Here is a 23,298-nt window from a genome sequence, read left to right on the forward strand (position 1 = left end):
GATTGGCGGGCTGAGTCAGGCGCGTCATATGCGGACCCGTCTCCTCCTCCTCCTCCGTTTTCTTCTACTCCTCTTGTGTTTTTTGCTTCTTTTCCTGTCCGTCGGTCGTTATGGAAATCGGCGGCGTTGAGGTGGCAAGTTAACCAGGTGTCTCGCGCCGGTCTCTTACTGGGGAGGTGGGGGAGGCCTGTAATTGGTCCAGAGAGAAGGATTAGGCGAGGCGGGGAGCAGCTGCCGCTTCCCGCGCACGGCGGGGTTCAAACCGTCAGTCCCGGTCCGTGTGTGGTCGCGTGTTCCCCGCCCCCCCCCCGCATTTCTTCCAAGAGAGCGATGTGACGCGCAACAGGCGACCTCGTCTGAAAAGAAACGTGTGTATTACATACACTTGTCGGTGGGTGTGGGGAGGCATTTTTCTTCAGTTAACGCTTCCTCTTAAATTAATAATTTCTCCTATGGGTTTATGCCACAATAAACCTTCCAGCCTAGTCATATCTCGCTGACATAATCCATGTCTACTTTAGACGTCCTTTCAGACGGGGGTTTTTCATTGCAATATACAGTACTCTTTTGCACAATAATGGTGCGTTTAGGGGTGAGTTTGTTCTGTTTTAACATTAGTGGTTCTGGAATGCTTTCCCCCAGTGTTTCCACATAATTGGTGTTGGGAGAGACTATAACACAACAAAAGCGGGATAAAAAAAAAATCCCCTTGCTCCATAACGTTTATTGTAACTTTGTGCTGATACCCCATAACTTTCTATACAACTTATGTACCGGTTGGAAATGAAGCAGTACAACAACCCCAAAACTTTTGCAGGGACAAATGGTTTTGGATTTTTGTGTGTGAATAGTGTGTTGCATCATGGACACAAATAATCATGAACAAGCAATAAAAAAGATGTGTTGAAGAACTGTTCTTATTTTTATCTTTTTAAATTTTATAATGGTACACTGATGAGCTGCTGTAGGCTGGAGGAGTTTTATATTTGATATCCATGGGACTATGGGCATAGCCAATAATTTTGTGAGGGAAGGAAGGCCTTTTCTTAGGGAAGGCAGAACCTCAGTTTGCTATGCATTTTTATTGATGGGTGGGGCAGCTGCCCCCCCTGCACCCATGCATGGGATTACAGCTTTAAAAAGTGAGTTTCCATTGCGATGTTTGATAGGGCATGTGGAAATAATTCTGAAAGAAAAACTGCTCTATCTTTCTGTAAATAGGACACTTGTAGATTCTGAGCAGAATTCAGTTAGAAACTAAAGTTAGAAACGAAGTAAATTACTGCAGGTTTTGCTGCTTACCGGTACGTTTATCTGACTTTTACAGGTTTTGTATTTACCTTGATGAGAGGGAGTTCATTTGGTCAGAAACCTTATTGTGCGACCTTCCAGGTTAAAATATGGAAAGAGCAACTGATTTTTCAAGAGATCAAAGTAAGTTCTGCATATAAGTTCATTCTGACCTGTACTGTTAGTTGATGTATTTCATTGAAAAGATTAAACAGAAATTTTCTTTTTATAAAAAAAGAAGTGGGGGCCAATAACAGCTTAGGTGTTCTTCTGGACCTGTTGCTGTATATGAAGGTGCAGATAACATCAATGACCACAAGTGCCTGTTACCTGCTTTTGCTGGTATTCTGTGCACTCCTATGGAGAGAGCAGACCTGGTGTCCGTTATTTTAACGTTCATTCTGTCCAAATTAGACTATTGTAATACTGTTTACATAAGGCAGTGTTTTTCAACCACTGTTCCGCGGCACACTAGTGTGCCGTGAGATGTTGCCTGGTGTGCCGTGGGAAAAATTGAAAAATTACTTTATATATAGTCAATATAGGCACAGAGTTAATTTTTTTAACATTTTCTAATGGTGGTGTGCCTCGTGATTTTTTTCATGAAACAAGTGTGCCTTTGCCCAAAAAAGGTTGAAAAACACTGACATAAGGCTGTCTATAAAGACAGTTTGGAAACTCCAGTTCATATGAAATATGGTTATGTTTGCTAGCAGGAGTTAGACCACTCAAATTATACCAACCCTGTATCATTTGCATTGCTTACTAGTTTGTTTCTGGGCTTAGTTTAAGACAGGCATCCCCAAACTACGGCCCTCCAGATGTTTTGGCCTACAACTCCCATGATCCCTAGCTAACAGGACCAGTGGTCAGGGATGATGGGAATTGTAGTCCAAAACATCTGGAGGGCCAAAGTTTGGGAATGCCTGGTTTAAGGTGCTGGTTTTGCCCTTTAAGGCCTACATTGTTTTGGACTAGGTTATCTGAAGTATTGCCTACTGTCACGAACCTGCCAAAGTCTTAAGGTCAGCCTCAGAGTCTGGTTTATGGTCCTTGAGGAAATACCACTAGCCACCAGAGACTGACACTTTTATGTGGTGCCCCACATCTGTGGAATTTCCTTCTCAGACATCTTTGTCAGGCCCCTATTTGGTTGTTTTTCAATGAACTCTAAATATTTGTTTCACTTAGCTTTTCCTGAATTATTTGTTACGTTTGTCTCTCTGGTTGAATTTCCCTCAGCTGGAGTGATGTATTTAATTTTAAGTTGTATCTTCTATTTTATTGTAATTATTTTTATCATTGGTTGGAAAGTGCTTTGTGAACTCATTGTCCTTTAAGAGGATCTATCTATCTCACTTAGGCTGTAATCCAAACCTCCTTTGCACCACCTGAGGGTTTGGATTGGGCAAAAGTATTTGTCAGTCCAGACTTGCTGGCCACTGCTCATGGAGCACAGTCAGAAGAACCCCCTATTCCACCTGTTGAGCAGGCAGGCAGGTAGAAAACCTCAAAATGGAGTGTTTTGAGGAGGGCCTTAGCTAGCCTGGGTTTCAGTGGCTCCCAAGATGGTCCCATTGCTGCCACTTGATGGTAATGGGCCTGATCGCTACACCAGCACTAGGTTGCACCAGCACTTTGCCTACCTTATGCCTTCCACCTATCACCTTCTGCCCAGGCTAGTATGAGCAGCAGGGCTACTGATGCAGCAGTGACACCTTGACTCTGTTAAACCCCAGTGCTCCCCAGCCAGGATTTGACTTGCAATGTTGTATATTGAAGCTAGTACTCAAGGTCTTTCTTGCATAGACCTAATATTAGCGAATCTGGTAAAACTTGTGTGCATAGTTATTATCCCTATTCATTATTATCCTGCTTTTGTACCTATAAGTAAAGGTAAGGTAAAGGACCCCTGGATGGTTAAGTCCAGTCAAAGGGGACTATGATACCTATGCAGCACAAACACTACCCTCAATAAGTAAGAATGCAATCATAAACTCACTAATTGAACTTTGGGACTTAACATAAGAGGAGCCCTTCTAGAGCAGAACAGAGGTCGGACTGGTCCAGTGTCCTGTTCTCACAGAGACCAACAAAATTCCTATTGGAAATCCTCAAGAAGGACTTGGGTACAGTAGCATTTTCCCAACTTGTCATCCCATTCCCATACAGAGGCATACTGTCTCAAACTGTGGAGGTAGAACATATCCATCATGATTAGTAGCCATAGCCTTATTGTCCATGAAATTCTTTAATCCTGTTTTGAAACTATCAAAGTTAGTGTCTACTTTTACATCTTGTGGTAGTGAGTCTCATGGTTTAACTCTGTGCTGAGTGAAGTACTTTGTGTTCTGACTCTTCCAACATTGAGCTTCTTTGGACAGCCCCCCCTCTAGTAACATGCATAGGATTATGCTTCAGATTCCTGAGAATTTCCATTACATTTTTCTTATGCTTTGTAAATCTTTCACCCTTTCCAGTTCATGTTCATTTCCATCAAATGAAACAGTAATAATGTATATAAAACAGAAATATGAAAAGAGGCAAAAGTGTTACTTCAACATCAAGATAAACATTCCTCCTTTTATAGAGCAAACACAGGGCTGTTTCGTAAAGACTAGCACTGTAGATCTGGTGAATATGCTGCATATGACAGCTTAATCAAATTGATGCTGGAATATTAGCATCACAAAGTGAAACACTAAGCATTTGTTTTCAGGGAGTTTCAAAGGTTCTCTTGTTACATCATTGAAAAAGCTGTGATACACTTCTGTTCTGTTTAAATTTCATTTATCTAACATGCTCAGAAAATGTTAATAGTCACCACTGGGAGCCAGGTGTTAACATATGAAAACACGTTTATACTTGGTCTACTGCAGCTTCTTAATATAGTTGCCTACTAGTGTTTTGCAATTCCAATCAACTCAATACTGACAGCCGATGAATGGGTTACATTAAATGAAAAACTGTTTGTTTTAACTGCCATCCATTACTACATCACTTTAACTTCTTCCCCTGCATAACTCTTGCCCCAGACATTCCTTAAAAAATTTCAACTTGGCAAATCTAGAAAGATAGTTTTCAGACCCAAAGAGTATCTACTTTTACTGTAATGTTAGGTTCCATATATTTTATATTTTTATGTAACCCTCCCTGACATGTTTGGGAGAGGCAGTAAATAAATGAATACAGTTTTACTGTAATTCTGAATTGACAAATACCTGTCAAAATGTTCCCCAAAATGATAACTCTCATCTCAGTGACTTATCAATTACACCCTTAAGTGAGAGCTAACTAAGGCAGGAGAATGATAATGTTCAGATTTTGGGAATACTTCTGGAGCCAGTATTGCTCCTTAAGGGTTAGGATACTGCTGTTGCCAGATTTGCTTTTTTTACTCTGCTTCAGCTAGTGCAGCAAATGCAGTCTTCCCAGAATATGACAGTTCTTGTCACTGCCGCACATGGCTACATCATTGTCGAATTATTGAAATCCCCTCAGTGTGCAGCTGCTTCCAAAGCATGTTTGGATGCTGCAGCCAGTCAGTAATACTGCTGTGAGTAATTCTGAGGATGTTATTCAGTATTACTTAAGCTCCATTTTCTTCCAATATGTTGGTGCAGGTAATGACCTTGAAAGCCATAAATGCATTGGGCTAGCATAGAACTCCTTGCTGCCATGAGATCTTGTCTGCTTGTTAAGATCATCTGGAGAGTCTCTGCTCTGCCTCCCACCTGTATCAGAAGCCTAAATTGATGGGTTTTCTAGAGTAACACCTGAGTTCTAGGGCACCCTTCCCCAGATGGCACTGCTGGATGTATAGCCTTTTGAAAAACTTAAAACTGTTTTATAAATGACTTAGAAGGCACCAGTCTAACAGGAAAGGAGCATATACATGTTGAAATAAATTAAACATTTAAAAATATTGTTATGTAAATGACTGAATTAATATCACATGAAAGATAATTTACAAGAGTCAACATACATCAAAATCTACTTCCAAGATAATCAGTAGAACCCCAGTTTAAGAAAAGTCCAACCAATTTGAACTCTTATTTTAGGTAAATTGGTAGCAAAGATGAATAAGGTGACTCCAAATAATGTTTTACTATCTTCTTAGATTTTGAGTGGGGTAATTCAACAAACATGTTGGTAAATAAAATTTGGTGAACAAAACTACTTACCATGCAAGCCAATGCATTACTAGTTGGAAGTGGTCCACTGTGTTTGATGAAACTTACTCTCAAATAAGTATGTATGGATTGCAATAAACTTTTTTTGTTGAATTCCTGTCTAAATGTTTTTTGAAAAGGTGCATTCTTTAAAGGAAAGGGAATTCACAGTGAAAAGTGATTAAAACTGATCTATAAACTATATTGCATTTTAAGTTATATGTTGTCAAAATAAATGTCATCTTCATAAGGTCAGGAAGCAAATGTATTTGGAGAGAATATTTCCAGTTGAATTTCATAATGTAAACTATCAGCCTTGCAAATTAAGGGATTCATTTGTTTCAGATCAAAGGCTAAATGATGTGGCCCAACAACTTCAGACAGAGAATCTAACAAGAACTACCTTTGAACAGGTAAATTTATTTTCTGGTGTTTACATTGCAGTAAGCCACCAAAATGATGCACTGTAGAAAGATGTTGGAAAAGTTACTATTTTTTAGACCTCTCTACAAATACAAGTGTGGTTTTCATATATTATTGCATATATTATTGACACTATAGCATGGAGGAGCTTAAAAGTTTGTTTGCCATTAGAAGCTACCCAGGTCTTTTTATTTAGGAACTTTTTATACCAGAGGTTTTCAACCTTTTTGAGCACACGGCTCCATTGACCAACTACCTTCTTTCTGTGGCACCCCTGTGGGGCTCAGGAGCCTTGCCTGCAGAACTGGCAGCCTCTCACCCTTTTTCGAACACACTCCCATGTGGAGTGTTCATTCCTTATTGTGGGAGTCCTCTGGGCAACCAGTGCTGCCTCTCCTGGTCTCTGAGCCGCCACCCCCCACCCCAAAGAGAGATGCTTCCTCACAGTGCCCCACAGGGGTCTGGGAAGAGGATGCCCCCAACCTTAGTGACCCAACTGAGACTGGCCAAAGTTGAATGAGGCCAGCACCTTACCTTGGGAGGCAGCAGTGGGTGCTGCTGGGCCTGCATGGCGGAAAGGCTTTCCTTCAGCACCGGGCACTCAGCTCCCAGGCAGGCATTGCACACAGCAAGCACAAGAAAGGCACCTCCCTGCCTGCCTGGCCTCCCACCTGTCTGCCTGTTCCCAACAGCAAGGGCTGGCAGACTGGCTGTCTGGGCTCCATTGCTCGCTTGGTTGCTTGCTTACTCTGAGGCTGCCTTAACTCCTGGCAGCCAGCACCCCCTGGCCAGCCGCAGAAGCACTATTTGCCTGCATAGCATGTAGCCAGACATGCTGCAACAAACAGCCATTCAAGACACTTGGAGGCAGAGATGCGAGAGCGCATCTAAGGAGGGAGGGAAAGAATGAGGGACGGAGGCCAGGGTTGCCCGCGGCACCTCTGACCATCATTCAAGGCACCCCAGGGTGCCATGCCACACTGGTTGAAAACCACTGTTTTATACAGTAGTAATATTGCCCATAAATACATATTTGCAGAATTGTGGATTAAAATAACAGAATCCCTACAATAGAGATGAATGAGCTTTGAATTTATACACTTGCTTCTCTTAGTCTTCTATCCCCCTCACCCACCCTGATTCCTTCCTTATTGACTTAGTTGAACCAAACCATACCTTGTCATGATCTCTGAATTGTAGTTTCTCTGTTGTTTTGCAAGCCTCCTTTAATGACTTTTATTCATAAAGGTAGCTAATAAATATTTTATGTAATACAAAATTGCTGTATGACTTTATTTATGAACTGCCTTGAGATGGTGTTTTGCCTTGTGAAGTAGTGAGTGTGTATATACACGTATATATATCATATTTCTAAATTCTAAAAGGCCTTTTTGTAATTGTTCTGAGGTTGACTGGGGAAATACTGAAAAGTAAGACCTTTTAATAACTGTAAATTGATCAGATGCTACTACAAATTTAAAAGCTTTACTGATGCTTCCAGGTTATAACATTATAGTTCAACAATAATTGCTAATCCACAGTTTTTCTAAAACAAAACAGAAATTCATAGTACAACAAGAGGCTAGTTCTCACTTATAGTGAGTGGTGTGCCACAAATTTGTAATACTATAGAAACAAATATGTTTACATGGGCTTAGATGAGAACATTTCACCCTGTTCCAGTTTCTAATCATAAGGTGGCATGTGAATCATCATTTGGAACACTACTAGTCATTTGAGATGGAGACTTTCTTTCTGCTTTTGAAAAAGATTGTGTTTATCTCCGGAAGAACTGAAATGACGCATAAAAGCAGAATATGGAATTAAACATCAGTGCATATGGAATGGATTGGCCAAAACATGAAGATTTTAGAAAAGTAAATATGATTCACTTTTTAAATATATGTCGTATATGTAACAGTATTAAAAGAAAATAGTTTCATTTCAGAAGAATCCCTTAGGAGGTAACAATGAAATGGAGCCTGAACTGATGAATCAAAGGTAAAGGTTTTTTTTGGTGTTATAATAAAGTACTACCGTGTTTCGAATGTGGTTTGATTATTTGGTTTGTTTTCTGTCAGCCAATTTTTAAATGTTATATAGAATAAAAAAGGAAACAATATTTTTCTTTCTTTCTCAGCTTGATCTGTATTTGAAAGGAAGTCTCTGTGTATACTGATAGTGCTCTGTGGCACTTTACCTTTTTTTAAAAAAAAAAAACTGTTATGCCTCATTAATATTTGGTGCTGACTTCCATTTTAGCATCGGTTCAAAAGAAAAAAATGGTATATAGAAATGAGAGAATTATTGGATGCCAGGATCCAGGTTTGGGGCAAGTACTCTTTGGTGAGTGAGAAGCCCAGCAGAGATTTAAAGTCACAAAATATGCAGCAAAGTAAAGCATGGAAATTTAGGCTTTAGACCTTTAAAATATGTCCTTGTGAGTTCTTTCCAAAGTTCCCCTCTTCCCCCAGCATAGGAAAAGGCCACATGTTTGGTAAGTTAAAAAATTATTTACAAACCCTCCAAACGTCAGGTTCATGTGCTTTTCAATAAATCAGTCAGAAAAGTTGCAGAAGCAGTAAAACGTGGCTTAATTATTGTGGTGAAAGTCCTAAATTAATGGTTTGAAGCTCAAGAGTGGCTTTGAGCTGCTCTGATTGACTGGGGTACAACAGTAGGCTTTATTAGCTTCCTTCCAAGGTTAGCTTCCTCTATTAGCTTTCTCTAGATAAACCTGACGGGATAGCATATGGTATTAACCCATTTGTGACTTAAGCATGTTGGTTATAGGAGGCTGGTTATCCCCACAATGTCAAGAAGCAAGTCCAGTTGAACTTGGTGAAATATACTCATGAATAAACATGTTTAGGAGCATGCTGTTCAACTTGAGGTTAATTGGCTTTCCTTGATGGTAGTGATGCCATTAGCTGTGTTTGGAGAACCCATGGCTCTTAAACAGGGTCAAAATACCACAAGTGCCTCATGCCTTAGGAATTACAATGTGGGAAACCATAGCAAGTCTGAGTATCCAAGCTCTTGGACATCAGCAGGCACTAGACCAGTCCTTTCACTCTTCCTATATCTATTTTCACAATTGTGTGAATGTTGCATGGAATTTTCACTGGATATAAATTTTTCTAAGGTTACCATTTTGGATGCAGTAGAGCTTCCACTGAAAGGCAGGCCACCCCTTTATGAAAATAGATTTTTCTTCACACCAAACAAGGCGCAGTGTGATTCATCCCTGTCTATTGACAAGCACTAATTGAATGCTCAGTTAGTGTTACCAATGTCTTTATTTTGTATATTTTTACTTCCACGTTAGACTATCTCCTCTAGCTGCTGATTATGATGGACATCTGAAGGAAATGAATGAACAGCTGAGATACTGTCAGGTATGAATCATACACACTAGTGTGCAAATGTTTTCCTGTTGCTCTTCACACAAGCTTATTAAGATCAAATTTTAAGAGATAGTAGCATGTGCAGTTGAAATCTAATGCTTATCATACTCGGAGTAGACCAGTTGAATAGTGAATAAATTTGAGTACCAGTATGTCTGTCATTGAACACCCATTGTGAATAATAATGTCAACACTAAAAACAGTTTTTGTTCTAAGTTATAAAATGTTATAATTCTTTTTTTCCTGTAGCTGAACTAGCAAAAAGTATTTTATATTTCATTTTGTCACTGGTGTTTGTGTATCTAGATGGTGTGCATGAGATTTAATTTTAGTGTGTCTAATCTAACAGCTTAGTGACACCTATTCAAAAATGAATGCTTAGTGTTATTTATTGCTTTTTTTTAGGTGCAGATGAGGGAATTGCGACTAAAACTTGAACAAGTTACCAAGGAAAATGAAAGGTTGATTCACTGAGTGGCATGGTTTTTTGTTGTTGTTTATTTATTTTTAGATTTCTATACTATCCTTCATCCGAAGATCACAGGGCAGTTTACAATATAGAGACACAAAAATGCATAACATAGTAGCAAACAAAAGCAGTAACCCCTCCACAGTTTAAAAGGCCATAGATTGTTTAATCAGCCAAAGGCCCGGCATAAGAGAAATGTGTAAAAAGATATGTAACGAGGGTGCCAGGCAAGCCTCTCTGGGGAGAGCATTCCACAAGTGGAAAGTCACAGTGTCGCTCAGTTTTTGAGCGCAGGGTCCAGGTTGGTTCATATGGGGAGAAGCAGTCCTTGAGGTACTGTAGTCCTGAGCTTTTTAAGGCTTTTTAGGTCAAAACCAGCACTTTGCATTGAGCTTGGAAACTAATTGGCAGCCAGTGCAGTCAGGCCAGGATTAGCGTTGTATATATGTCTTGTCCCGATAGCAATCTGGCTGCCAAATTCTGCACCAGCTGAAGCTTCCAAACGGTCTTTAGAGGCAGCCCCATGTATAATGCATTGCAGTAATCTAACGTAGAGGTTACTAGAGCATAGATAACAGAAGTTAGATAACTACCCCTGTCCAGATGGGGTGCAACTGGGCCACCAGCTGCAACGTGCCTATGAGGGGAACATGGTGGTGACTCTAGACGTGAGCCAGGCCCTTCCTGTAAGTCATCCCAGCTGTGGCGGATGTCACCTGACCTTCCTCATGGGGCAGGAGCAGGCAGGCTTAATGCCTCGACCGGTGCCTAGCAGCTGACTTAGATCTACTTACTTTAATCAAACTTGCTCTCAAATAAGTGTGTATAGGATTACAACCTGAACAATCCTCTCCTCTTTTTGCCACCAATGTCTCTTCCCACCCTGCCAGATGCATTTTCAGAGTGAGCATTACTATTGCTAGCATCATTTTCAACCACCAAGCTTAATATTTAGAAATACTTAAATGCAAGCAAAATATTATATGGATATTATTAGTATATTTCTAACCCTGGTCACATATCTGTAATACTGCCCATACACAACTTTTACTCTTTTCTTTCATAACAAAAATATGTGCGTGTCAGTGGTTTACCTAGGGGACCTGGAATACTTGATTTATGTTAACTTAGTGACATTTATTTATTATTAAAGTTGTATCCCGCCCTTCCTCCCAAAGTACCCCAGGCCTCCAAATTTTTAAGTAACAATTCCATGCTGAATTTTAGTTGCAGTGTACTTTCTTTTGCTGTAGGAATTGGTCTTTTCCCATTCTTGTCCCTCCAGCAACAACAGAGAGCCTGGTTTTTGGAGGCCACAGCAGAGCCCAGTATTATCTTGATGAAAGATCAGATCTGGGAAGGGAAGGGGAAAGGGTCTCCTTTTTTGAAGTAGACATCCCTAAAGGACAGACCAAGAATAAGGAGAGAGATCCCTGGGATGATACTGCATTTCTTCACAACGTTGTATTCCTCCCACTATTTCCCACAAGAAACTTAAATTGTGTCTTTTGGCTATAGGATGTGTTTCTAAGGTCCTCTTTGCAGAATTTTTCACAGCAGCTGCCACTTGTTTTCAGCTTGTCAGTTTATTCATTGCACAGCAAGAACTATTAAATTCCTCAGAAAATTCCTGCTGTTCACATGGAACACTTTGGTGCTATGCCAGGATATGTTCATAAGGGATCTACAGATACCGCTCTTAGCATTTGTTTCTCTTGTGTATATCCTGTAGAAAGACTTCAGTGTGCTTATAGCTTCCAGAATAATTCAATACATTGTTATAAACTTGAGAAGTGTTTTATTTTCCAGCTGATGGTTCATTTCCATCAAATTGACTTTGATTACTATTTTAAAATGAATTGCTTATCTATATATTTGTAACTTAGATTGCATGAAGAATTGAAAGAGGCTGTTGAAAAGCAGTTGGAGGCTCTACAAGCTGGTCCTACCTCAGGGGATGGTACATTCATAGATGAAAATATAATAAGAAACCTTCAAGACCAGTTACAACTAGCAAATAAAGTGAGTGGATTCAAACATCCAGCTTGCCTTGGTTCCTTGACTCTTTTGTATGTAGTTTTAAAGCATATTTCCTCAGAACTGGCCTTCCCCTCCTTTTACTTGTTTATATTTTTGGTGAAGGTAGCATGCGCTTCTCAAAGTAAAATTTTGTCAGGATTTTTAAGCTTGCTTTTAATTTCAGGATTTTATCTTATTGGTAATCTGTGAACTTCTAAATTCTGTTGAAGATGATGTAATAAGTTCTGGTGTAGTGAATGAAGTGTTGGACTAGAACCTACAGAACCAGGGATCAAATCCCCACTTAGCCGTGAAGCTTACTGGGTGACCTTGGGGCAGTCGCTCACTCTCAGCCTAACCCACTTCAGTGTTGTTATGAGGGTAAAATAGGAAAGAATAGAACTGTGTATACCACCTTGAACCCCTTGGAGGATAGGTGGGAAATGAATGTAATTAATTAATTAATTAATCTGCACATTTGAATTCCATTTTTGGCGGTTAGGTTGCAATTGAATAGAATTGCCTGCTGTTTAAATATATCGCATATAGGAAACATGTAATAAGTACCATTGCTTAGGGAGGCAAGTGGGAATATATTGCCGTATCTGCATAATGCAGAGTGGCTTTGTAGAAAAATAACAATCTGCTTTCAGTTTTCTGAATCATAAGCACAAACAGAAACAAAGTTTCTCATACACTATATTTGCTTTTATTTTTGTAGGAAAAGGAACATGCAGTAGAACTTTGGCAGACAGTATCACAGGAGTTGGAGCGACTTCAGCAGATATATCATGCACACATGACAGAAGCACAGATTCATATTGCTGAAAGTCAAAAACAAAAAGTAATCCAGTTTATTGTAATAGCTATGTATTAAAATTTGATTAAGGCTTCGGTCCTCTTTTATGGTGGGGGTGAGACTCCATGGTACTTGCTCTGCCACAACCAAAGCCATACCGGGTCCTTCTGGCTGGGATGGGAAGTGAGGAGATAGAATTTTGTTGTGGGAGGGACATGCCAGCTATGTGGCTGGTGCAAATTCAGACTCAATCCATTGACGTGTCAGGGAACAAGGAGGCTTTGGGTCCTTGTTCATGGTCTGTCCCCATCGTGCCCATCCCATGTAACATCCTGTTTCAGGCCATCCAGTGAATGGTGCATCTATTCCAGCAGACTTTCCTGTCAGGATTTGGGAGGCATAAGTGCTGTCCTGAGGGCAGAGTTTCTGTCCTTTGGCAAAGCAGCTCTTTAATTGTATCCATAAGCTCTTCATCTGGCACTTAACTGACTTTTGGATTGCTTTTGTAAAAGCAAAAACATGATTGTTTCTCGTTTCAGTGAGATTTCAGAGATTGTCTTCAGAATGTGACATAGGTGAATTCTGAAAGTCTAAAAACTATAAGGCATATTAGGAAAGGAGCACACTTACTATGGCTTCAAAGCTCCTTATTTTGAAACCTATCTATGGATTTTCAGGGGTTAATTGCAGGGTTACTTCCCTTTAACTTGCACAGCTTTTATACATAGGACCCATTACTACCACACACACGTGCAACTATTGGTTCTGGTGCAAATACCTCACATCTGGTTGCAGAATGTTCAACCACAGCTTGGCATTGACTGAGTACTTGTACATTTTTCCATTTCTTTCACACACACAAAAAAACAATAGGGACTGAAATATACCATTATTGCATTTTCTGCTGCTGTGTATTTCTTTTGAAATATCTGGCTAACTGTCAAAGAGAGAATTCTGGACAACAGCCAGTGGTAATGTATACAATATAGTAATAGTACTTAAATGTTTAAAATGTTAAGCTTGAGCATTTATTTTTATGTTGATGATAAATCCTTTAGATTATAATTGCATGCTCTGCATCTTCTTCTTAGGATCAATTGACAAGCTTTCAGCAACTAACAAAGCAACTGCATTTCAACAACGAAAAAACAGAGTCAGTAAGTGAAACACTGAACATTATACTAACATCTTGAAACTGTTGTAGCCTATCTCATATGAATGTCCATTAAAAAGGGGGAAATATATAAAACAAATGCAGATAGCTCCAAAGCTGATTCTAGGCATTTCTTATCTGTGTGTTTTCTAAACCCTACCTTATTTTTTAATGACTATGCCATATTTTCTGCTTCATTTTTAATCTGTTTTAATTTATTTGTTGGATAACATAATTGGCCCTTGCTCTGGAAATTTACGTCAGATTTGCGTCACCATGAAGAAGCAAGCCTCTGTCTGTGAAACCACATTTATATACTTTAATTCTCTAGGGGTTTTTATTATCATTCAAAATAATGATTTACAATTTGCTGTTTCCTCTTTTTCACTTTTTGTGTCAACTCTGTTAGAGGGTAGTGAAAATGATTGGCGATTGTAAAAGAGAGCATGAACACTGCATAGGGTACAAAGTTGTTTTTATATTATATATGAAAACGCAGTACAGCATAAGTTGACAATAATACTATGAAAAAACAAAGGCAAATGATGTAAATAGCTACATTTAAGAGAGAATTAAGAGGTTTAAATGGGAAGTGGAGAACTTGTGAAGAAGATGGTCAAGTTGGGAAATTATGAAAGACTAACATTTTAGAGTCAACTGTAAGCAAAGAGCAATTTTTTGGAAAGCAAATTCTTACTCCTTGAGGTACACATGTGTAACCAGAACTTTTAAAACTTTCTGCTACAGGTCTTGGTGTCAAATAAAAATATATCCACCATACTATGTTTACTGTTTTTTGTTTGTTTGTTTTTTGTTCTTTGGAATGTATTAAAAGACTTTTCTATTCTTGTAGCTTAATCAGGTATTTAAGAAGACTGTAACAGAACAGAATGTAGAACTGGACCAGCTACGCAAGCAACAGAGGTATAAATGAGACTTCTGAGGCCTACTTTTATTTCATGAGCCCTAGTAGCTTGTTCTACCTTGTTCATTAAACCCATCTAACATTACAGAAACAGCAAACTATGTGACAGTGGTTTATATGCAGAGGTGACTTGAATGAGCAAAAAGTTTTTGTGCAATGAAACTTTCATTAATTCTAGTCCACTGCACCCCACGCACTAGGCATCCCTTTTTGTCCCTAACTCTTTTGAGGGGTTGCAGTGGGGAATCTGTGAAAATAAAAACCTTGCCTGGTAATAGTGAAAATGCCTTCTGCTCATGCGAACACATATTCTAAGTACCATTCCACTATGGTTAAACTCTGGTGGTGGTATGAATTTTGATTCTTAATCCTAATTTAAATTTATATAGAGCAGTTTTTGCCAACCTGGAGCCCACTGGAGGTTTTGAGCTACACCCCACGCCAGCCTCAGCTTACTTGGCTGTACTCAAGAAGGCTGATGGGAACATGCATATGAACACATACATTGGATATGTGGCATGTGTGTTTGTATGTAAGAGCTTACATTTGTGAGAAGGTGGTTTGTGGTGTGTGATGAGTGCAAGTTGGTCATCCCTATGTCCCCTTCCCTTAATAATACAGATTGTCAAGGATTCACACTTGTTTATCCAAATGAGAATGAAAAACTATGTCTGAAATAGTACATGTTTAAAATTATAATGTTTGCATGATTTTCTAACTTTCAGTGGCTCAAACCCAATGCTGCCATTCTGTTCACAGAATGAAAATTGGCTACAGGGTTGCAGGACTCCAGAATAGCACCGATGCTGGAATTGTAGGAGAAAGTGAAATCAGCAAAAATCACTTCTCTTACATTAGCATGTACCTTTCCTGAACCAAAAGCCATTTGATGAGCAGAATGGCAGCACTGGATTTTACACAATGGGCTTGTTAACCTTTTTATCTCTGTTTTGCTTTGTACATATTATAGATTCAAATAACATTATTTAGTGTTAAGGAAATGAAAGAATAGCTAAAAGCAGCCCTTTTTCTTTAAAAAACGATTTTCTAGTCATTTGGTGTTAAAGTTGGCTTTAGGTATGTTCTAAAACTATATTTGAAGTTGAAAATGTAATTATAGAGGTCTCCTGTATCATTGCAGAGGGTGTGTGTGTGTAAGTAAATACTTGCATAAATAATTGATTGCCACAGCCTTAGGGGCTTATTTTTGTATAAGTAGCAGTGAATGAGAATGAATACATATTTTAAATATTTTAATGTAATGGTCCTGTCCATGCAACAGAACTAAGCACAGAAACATAGCAGCTTACTGCATATCAGATTAAAGTTTTTAGCTATAAGTGGAAGTGTAGCTATGTAAGCAAACCTAGTGGATTGGCTGAGTGAATGCTTTCCCTATTGCTGTGTCCTGCTATTCTGTGCTGCTGTTTCCCCCCTCATATTTCTGTTTTTTGTGATTTTATTTTACTTTTTTTTTTTAACCTGCCCTGGGACCATTTGGTGAGGGATCTCTTCTGAGGAAAATACCTACCTACCTACCAGATTAAGGCCTGTGTAGATATGAAGATGCCTGCCTAATATCAATAGGCAGGGAGTTCCAGAGAGTAGGTGCTGTAACACTAAAAGATCAGTTCCTTACAAGTGAGGAATACTTTTAAAAGTGCCCCTTCCACAGATCAAAGGAGTCAAATGGGTATATATGGATAAGATGATACTTGAAGTAAGCTGGTCCAGAGCTGTTAAAGACTTTATATGCTAACAGGAACACCTTAAATTTGGCCCAGTAATGAATCGGCAGCTAGCCCAGGTTTTGAAAGCTACAAAGATTGTATCTAAAGCCTCCAACAGAGAAGCAGGAACATGGCTGCAGTACTGTTCTCTTGCTCTTAGAAAAGGGTGTTTATCGGGGTGACCAAGATTGGCTTAGTCTCAGGGCTGGGCCTGAATGCAGAGTAAAATATATAGGGAAAATATTTTAATTATTCAAGTGTGAACAATAAATATCTGCTGAAAGCCAGAAGATATTCTTCGTAATCCCCTGTATATACAGTTTTGTTAGAGTGTATGTCCTATTTCATATAGAGATGGTGTTGTTATTGCTGAAAAGTGCTTCACAGAAGTTTCATAAGAACATAAGAAGGGCCCTGTTGGATCAGATCAAAGCTTTATCTGGTCTATCTGGCCCATTTCCCACAGTGACCAGTCAGATGGTTTTTGGAAGCCCACAAGCAGGACTTGGAGGGCAGTAGTAGACCTGGCTGCATGGAAGCAGTTTTAGCAGTAATCTTGCCACTGATTCACAGATAAAGCAGATGGAGGAGATACAAAATAGACAAACATGCTTTTTTATTGGTCAAATATAAGTGTCTTCAGAATGGGAAAATATTATTTGATTATACAATTTAGTTAAGATGAAATAAGTAATTGTGATTAGTAACTCTAATCTGCTTTTTTACAATAAAGTAAATAAAATTAAGAGTGTTTATTTTTACATGTAGACAGTCCAAGTTGGACTTGAGAACAGCAGCTGCTAAGGTTGATGAAATGACCAGACTGATTGAGAATCTTCAGGCCCAGGTAGAGAGAAAGGTATGTCATGTTACTTCTGATTTCAAACACAAGGCATTAATCAGACTTGGTTTGGTTGGCTACTGTTTTTTGTAAAAAATCAAGTGAAGCTCTGATAATAATTTCTGAATGACTTCTGTGGCTTCCAGGAAGAAGAGGTGCTTGCTGTTCAGGAAAAAGAGGAAGCATCAGACAAACGCTTGCATCAGTTGCAATCTAGCGTAAAAGAACTGGAGAAAAGGTAGAAGATTAATTGATATAAGGAGTGTGTGTTTGTTTGTTTGATTCTCTGGCACCATAAGAAGGAGCATTGAGAAATTCAAATTCTTTTTTGTTGTTGTTGCTTAAGCCATTACAGATATGTTCTTTAATTAAATTTGGCTTACTAGACTTATTATTAACTGTAATTTTCTGTGTATTGGATCTAAAAGTACACTTCCATTGGTAGACAACGTCGTCTTCTTCTCACAGAAGGGTTGTTTACTCCTTTCCTAACCAGTGCCTTCTAGTGTTCTGGACTTCAATTTCCATCGTCCCTCACTGCTGACTTGGACTGATAGGAGGTGTAGTCCAAAACAACTGGGAGGCCACAAAATTGAGGAAGGTTGCTTGCGAGTATTAGAGTGGGTAATATAAAACTAAATCCAAAAATATTCTTGCAAAAGTTTGGGAACTGCTGTAGAACATGCTTCTTAACATGCATGGATACCTGTGATTGCTTTTTCCATTTGAATGTGTGAAAAGGGTTTGTGTGCTGGGAATTACTGTCAATAAAAGCAGAATGATTTTAATAAGTACATCTCCATGTACAGGCTTGGATCCTCAGGAATAGGACCAATTTACATCAGGCACTGAGCATTAGGTTTGGAATATTCTCCATTTAGAATTGAGTAGTATGCTTATTGGTGAATTAAAAGCTATTTATACATCTCTGGTGGGACTCCTGAATAAAGACATCACAGGAGGCTTGGTGCTAAATCTTAATTCAAGTAAGCTTCCAAACCACCAGAAAAGAACCTCTAGGCCATAGTTTGCGGGATTATTTTAAATGAGTTCAAATTAACAAATGATTGTATGTGATCAGTGAGCAAACCAGAACAGAAAACCACAACTGGGATGTGCATCAAAATGTAATTTGGAGTAATTTCCAGGATACTCTGTTCTGTTCCCTCTCCCATCCTAAATTTCTGGATTCCCTGCCCCATCTCCCAAGTCAGTCAGAATTCTGTGGCCACTAAAGGTAAAGTACTCATCTTGCTTTCAGGCCAAGGGTGCCAGTGTTTGTCCACAGAAAGGTCAGCAGTTCAAATCCGCACGATCATGTGAGCTCCCATTGCTCTGTCTGTGGCCACTAAGCATACTCATTCTTCATCTCATTGGGCTGCCCACCCCCCACCCCCTTCATAAAGGCACTCAGAGAATAGAGATCCCAATATGATGATATCTTCTGGTTGTGGTTCTTCACAATATTTAAACTGTCAAACCATAGTTACAGCAGCCCTGAGGCAGAGTAATGGCTGTACAGTGGGGATGGAAGTGAACACATCAACTTTTGAAACTGAACTCTAATATTATTGAAAACAAGAATAGACAAGTAGCTCTAAACTTCTTTTTCCTGTTTGTACTTTCTGGAACCTGAAAGCATGATTTGGGTTCTAAAATGCGATTGGCACAAAGCATGATTTGGATGTTTGCAGTTTATAGTGCAATACTGTACGCATCAATGTTGTAGTCCCATTTCGTTCAGTCATACTTACTCCCAAGTAGATGTGTGTAAGTTTGTAGTTAGTCCAATTATACTTCCACTTCACTTGGCGTTGTATACAGTATACAGCAAAATTGCCTAGCTGGCTGTTTCTGCAGCCCTAACTCGTTACACACAATAAACCTTTGAGAGCACTCTTGTCCAAAGACATAGAGTCGAAATGGCTTTCTGGATATGTTGAAGGCAAGTAGTCTGGGCCTTCATTACACACTGGCATCATCATGAAATGCATTTGGAAGATGAGCAGATGCTGAAGACCTGGTGTAATGTGTTAGATCACCACATTAGTTCCTTTGAAAGAATTATCAAGGGCAGTTCCACATGATGTTATAGCAATAGTTAAGGTTGCAAAGATGTACATATCAGTCATGAGATCTGAATTTGAAAGAGCTTGTCCCTTTGCCAGGAAAAATTGCTGAACTTCTGAAAACTAACCTTCAGAATCACTTCAACATAGTGAACTGGGGCAAATGAAAATTCATATAACCTTGTCCTCTCTAGATTACAAGAGCTGATAATTGAATGTAGTTTCAATCCTAGATTTAGCTTCAATCAGTTAAGTGGTCCTTGTTCTGATATGCAGGCTTTGTGTAGCTGCTGAAGATTTGAAAGAGCTAAGAACAGAAAAAACAAACCTAGAAAAACAAATCCAAGAGCTGAATGTGAAGTGCACTGTTATAGAAAGGGAGAAGAATGATGCTATGGAACAGGCTTGTAAGAGCATTCAACTCTTAGAAGAAGCTAATCTGCAAAAGAGTCAGGTAAACAAAGCACCAAGGGACCAATTCTGCATATCTGAATATTCACTCTGGTTCTTTTTCTGAAATAGCTGGAATAATCCAGAACTTGAGTGAGAGGCTACAATTTTGAACAGCCACCTGTTCAAAAAGGGGCCTTTTTAAAGCCACCTCACACTTTCAGTTATGTATGAATAATGTAAGTATTTCTGACTAGTAGTCACACACTTTAAGGATTATAATGCAAGTTGTGTCTTGTGTAATATTGTCATTTTTTACAGTCTTCCTTCATCATGCACTTTCAGAAAAAGTGACTTCCACCAGACACATTTCACATTTCAGAAGTGCCTGAATTCTATTGGAGCAATGGTCTTACTTGAACATTAAATAAAACTTGGGATCTTTCATTGGGACTCCCATTTTAGGGATCATCCTTTGGGTCATGCATTCTAAGGCTATGACATCACAAGTTAGCATTTTAAAAAATTGACTCTTAGGACATATATGTTTGCCAGTAAGACAGTTCAGGTAGCATAATCTGTAAAGAGCTACCGTAGTATATATTTTTCTGTCAATTCTGAACCATCTTGCTAGTATGATGTACAGTAGTAAATAGAACTCTAAAGTGTAGCACTCTAGAGACAAACAGCTTTTAAAATATAGTCTGTAATACTTTTTTAAAAGACTTTTTTAAATTGATACCAGTCCATTTCATTTTGGGGAGGAAACCAATTTCTTATAACTTTGAAGTACCATACTCGTATTTTGACAATAAAAACTAAACATAATGTTCTCTGATATGGAAAAGGGGGGTGATCCAGTCTGTCCTCTGCATGCAAGAGGAAGGTTAGCAGAAGAAGGGAGCTTTCAGTGGGAGAATTATGCACAAAGAAAGGGCATGGAGGACAAGGAGAAATGTGATGAACAACTGGATCATATACATTGTATTCCACCAATGGAAGGAAGGACATTCAGACTGGATCTCTCAGCCATGGGAATGTTAAAACAAAAGGTCACTTGAGAATGCAGTTGTTTAAACTCATAAAAAGGTTGGTTGAGAAACAGATAGCTAGATTCAGGTAGGTAGCCGTGTTGATCTGATACAGTCGAAATAAATAAAAAAATTGTCCAGTAGCACCTTGGAGACCAACTAAGTATGTTCTGGGTATAAGCTTTTGTGTGCATGCACACAAAAGCTTATACCCAGAACATACTTAAAGGTAAAGGTACCCCTGACCATTAGGTCCAGTCACAGATGACTCGGGTTGCGCGCTCATCTCACTCTATAGGCCGAGGGAGCTGGCGTTTGTCCGCAGACAGCTTCTGGGTCATGTGGCCACCATGACTTAAGCCGCTTCTGGCAAACCAGAGCAGCACACGGAAATGCCGTTTACCTTCCCGCTGGAGCGGTACCTATTTATCTTGATGTGCTTTCGAACTGCTAGGTGGGCAGGAGCTGGGACCCAACTGGAGCTCACCCCGTCGCAAGGATTTGAACCGCCGACCTTCTGATCAGCAAGCCCTGGGCTCTGTGATTTAGACCACAGCGCCACCTGCGTCCCATACTTAGTTGGTCTCCAAGGTGCTACTGGACAATTTTTTAGATATCTAGATGTTCTTGTCTCTTGATTGTTTCAGTATTAGTTTTGGCTTGCGATCATAAGTTTAATTAGCCTGAAAATTCAGGTATGCCCAATTCATTTTTTCTTACAATCTTAAGTGTGTGGAACTCTCTCTTGGTGTTGTCACTATATGAGAAATCCCAAAGTCAGCTCATGGTGTAAAAAATCCATAGTATACAGTTAACTTAGGAGTGACGCACAAGTAGAAATATGAAATATACTAAAACTCATTGGAAAAAGTGCATTTTGTTAATTTTCTGTTCAGTAGAACACCATGGTCTTGTAACTGTTTAATTTTTAGAATTGTTACCTCATTTGTCCTCAACAAGAATACACTTAGTTTTTTAAGGACTATTCATTTCATTTCCCATTTAGGCAATGATATGTGCAAAACAAAAAGAAGAGGAGATTGAAAATATGAAGGAAGCATTTTCTCATCTGCTTCAAGATGCTGCTTCAAGTACTAGAAAGGAAGTGAGTTGTTGTGCTTAAAACTTTATTTATTCGAGAAAACATTTATAGAAAGTCTTCCATATAAAACAGCAAAGCATTTTACGGGAAGAATTTATTTATTAAATTAAATTAAATTTATATACCATCCTGCATCTGAGGATCACATAGCATTTTATAAAAATACATAGCATAGCAACAAACAAAACAACAACCCTCCCAAAACAGTAATCAATACAATAAAACAACAAAAGACAAACAATAAAATGCTAAAATACACAAACAAACCCAGTACTCAAAATCAGTGCAGACATACCCCCACAAATTGGTGTGTTCTAACCAAACAGTGGAACACCAATACTCCAGGTGGCTGCCTGCAGCAATCTCTAGGGGAATGTTGTTCCACGTCATGGGGGCAAGTGCAAAGGACTTTCATTGAGTTGGCAGTAAATAGGTAGGAGTGTGCAAAAGGAGATTTGCTTTCAGATACAATGGACCTAATATGTTCAGGGCCTATCTTGCATGTTAATTGTGATGTATTTTATTTTCTCTGGATGTTTTATTAATTGTATTGTTCTACCTTGTTTATTTATATTTATGTTATTGTAATCAGGCCAGGGATCAGTTGACAAGATGAGCAAGCAGCAATTTAATTAATTTTAATTCTTCTTGTTGATTCTAATGGTGCATTGTATGACTGGTAATACTAACCATTGCATACTAAACAATACAAATATACATATACATATGTATTTTAAAAGGTAGAAAATGAAAAGAAAAGGTGCAATATTCAGATATCCCGATTAGCAGAAGAAATTGATGCACTCCAGAAGGTATGTATTAGGTTGTACTGGAATTGCTTGTTCTTTGTCTTTAAACTTTTTTGGGGGAAATGTAAATTGTATCATGAATTCAATCTTTCTGCTGTGTCACATACATTGAAAGAAGGAAAATCCTAAAAGCAAAATTCAGCCACAGTTGTGCATAGCATATGTCCTATGGCAGGGGTAGGCAACCTAAGGCCCGTGGGCTGGATGTGGCCCAATCGCCTTCTCAATCCAGCCCGCAGACAGTCCGGGAATCAGCGTGTATTTACATGAGTAGAATGTTGATCACCAAAATTTATGCTTTTGTTTCTGAATCTGACAAAATGGTGCAGAACAAGTCTTAAAGTCTGTCAACAGTATTTGAGGATTTTGGTGTATCATCAAAGTACTACATATGTGAACATTTTATTTTGTTACCAAGTTTTCATGGAAGCTCTCTTTATTCACATGGTAGTAAAGGTTTTTGAGCAAAAAGCTAAAAATGAAGGTTGTCTCTGCTCATCAGTGCTTCTACCTGTGCTTTTGAGGAGGTTGAGCAGAAAATGAAAAAGATAAAAGAAGTGTTGTTTGTGGCGGGGGCAGGGAAACTGTATCTGCTGTAACTGTCATGTTAAAATACAGGTGTCTCCCTGGCAGGGGATTCTGAGGTAAATAGGGATTAGGGGTTCAACA

General features: G+C 39.0%; 1 protein-coding gene across 7 annotated transcripts in view; it reads left to right on the plus strand.

Moving 5' to 3' along the window:
* The first annotated feature begins 11 nt into the window (after nt 1-11).
* The window catches only part of SCLT1 (sodium channel and clathrin linker 1), a 51,442-nt gene continuing 28,155 nt past the window's right edge, over nt 12-23,298 (plus strand). Inside the window, exons 1-15 of one of the 7 annotated variants that reach the window (XM_033159693.1) lie at nt 12-147; nt 1,328-1,434; nt 5,808-5,875; nt 7,834-7,886; nt 9,214-9,283; nt 9,698-9,753; nt 11,648-11,783; nt 12,502-12,624; nt 13,671-13,736; nt 14,586-14,656; nt 17,156-17,246; nt 17,375-17,466; nt 19,574-19,751; nt 21,725-21,823; nt 22,561-22,632. In XM_033159693.1, coding sequence (XP_033015584.1) covers nt 1,401-1,434; nt 5,808-5,875; nt 7,834-7,886; nt 9,214-9,283; nt 9,698-9,753; nt 11,648-11,783; nt 12,502-12,624; nt 13,671-13,736; nt 14,586-14,656; nt 17,156-17,246; nt 17,375-17,466; nt 19,574-19,751; nt 21,725-21,823; nt 22,561-22,632 — 1,209 coding nt within the window. In that variant the 5' untranslated portion in view covers nt 12-147; nt 1,328-1,400. The other 6 variants (XM_033159695.1, XM_033159692.1, XM_033159696.1 and 3 more) reach the window with 6 other exon arrangements.

The sequence above is a fragment of the Lacerta agilis genome, chromosome 9 (assembly GCF_009819535.1).
Source record: "Lacerta agilis isolate rLacAgi1 chromosome 9, rLacAgi1.pri, whole genome shotgun sequence".
Lineage (NCBI taxonomy): Eukaryota > Metazoa > Chordata > Lepidosauria > Squamata > Lacertidae > Lacerta > Lacerta agilis.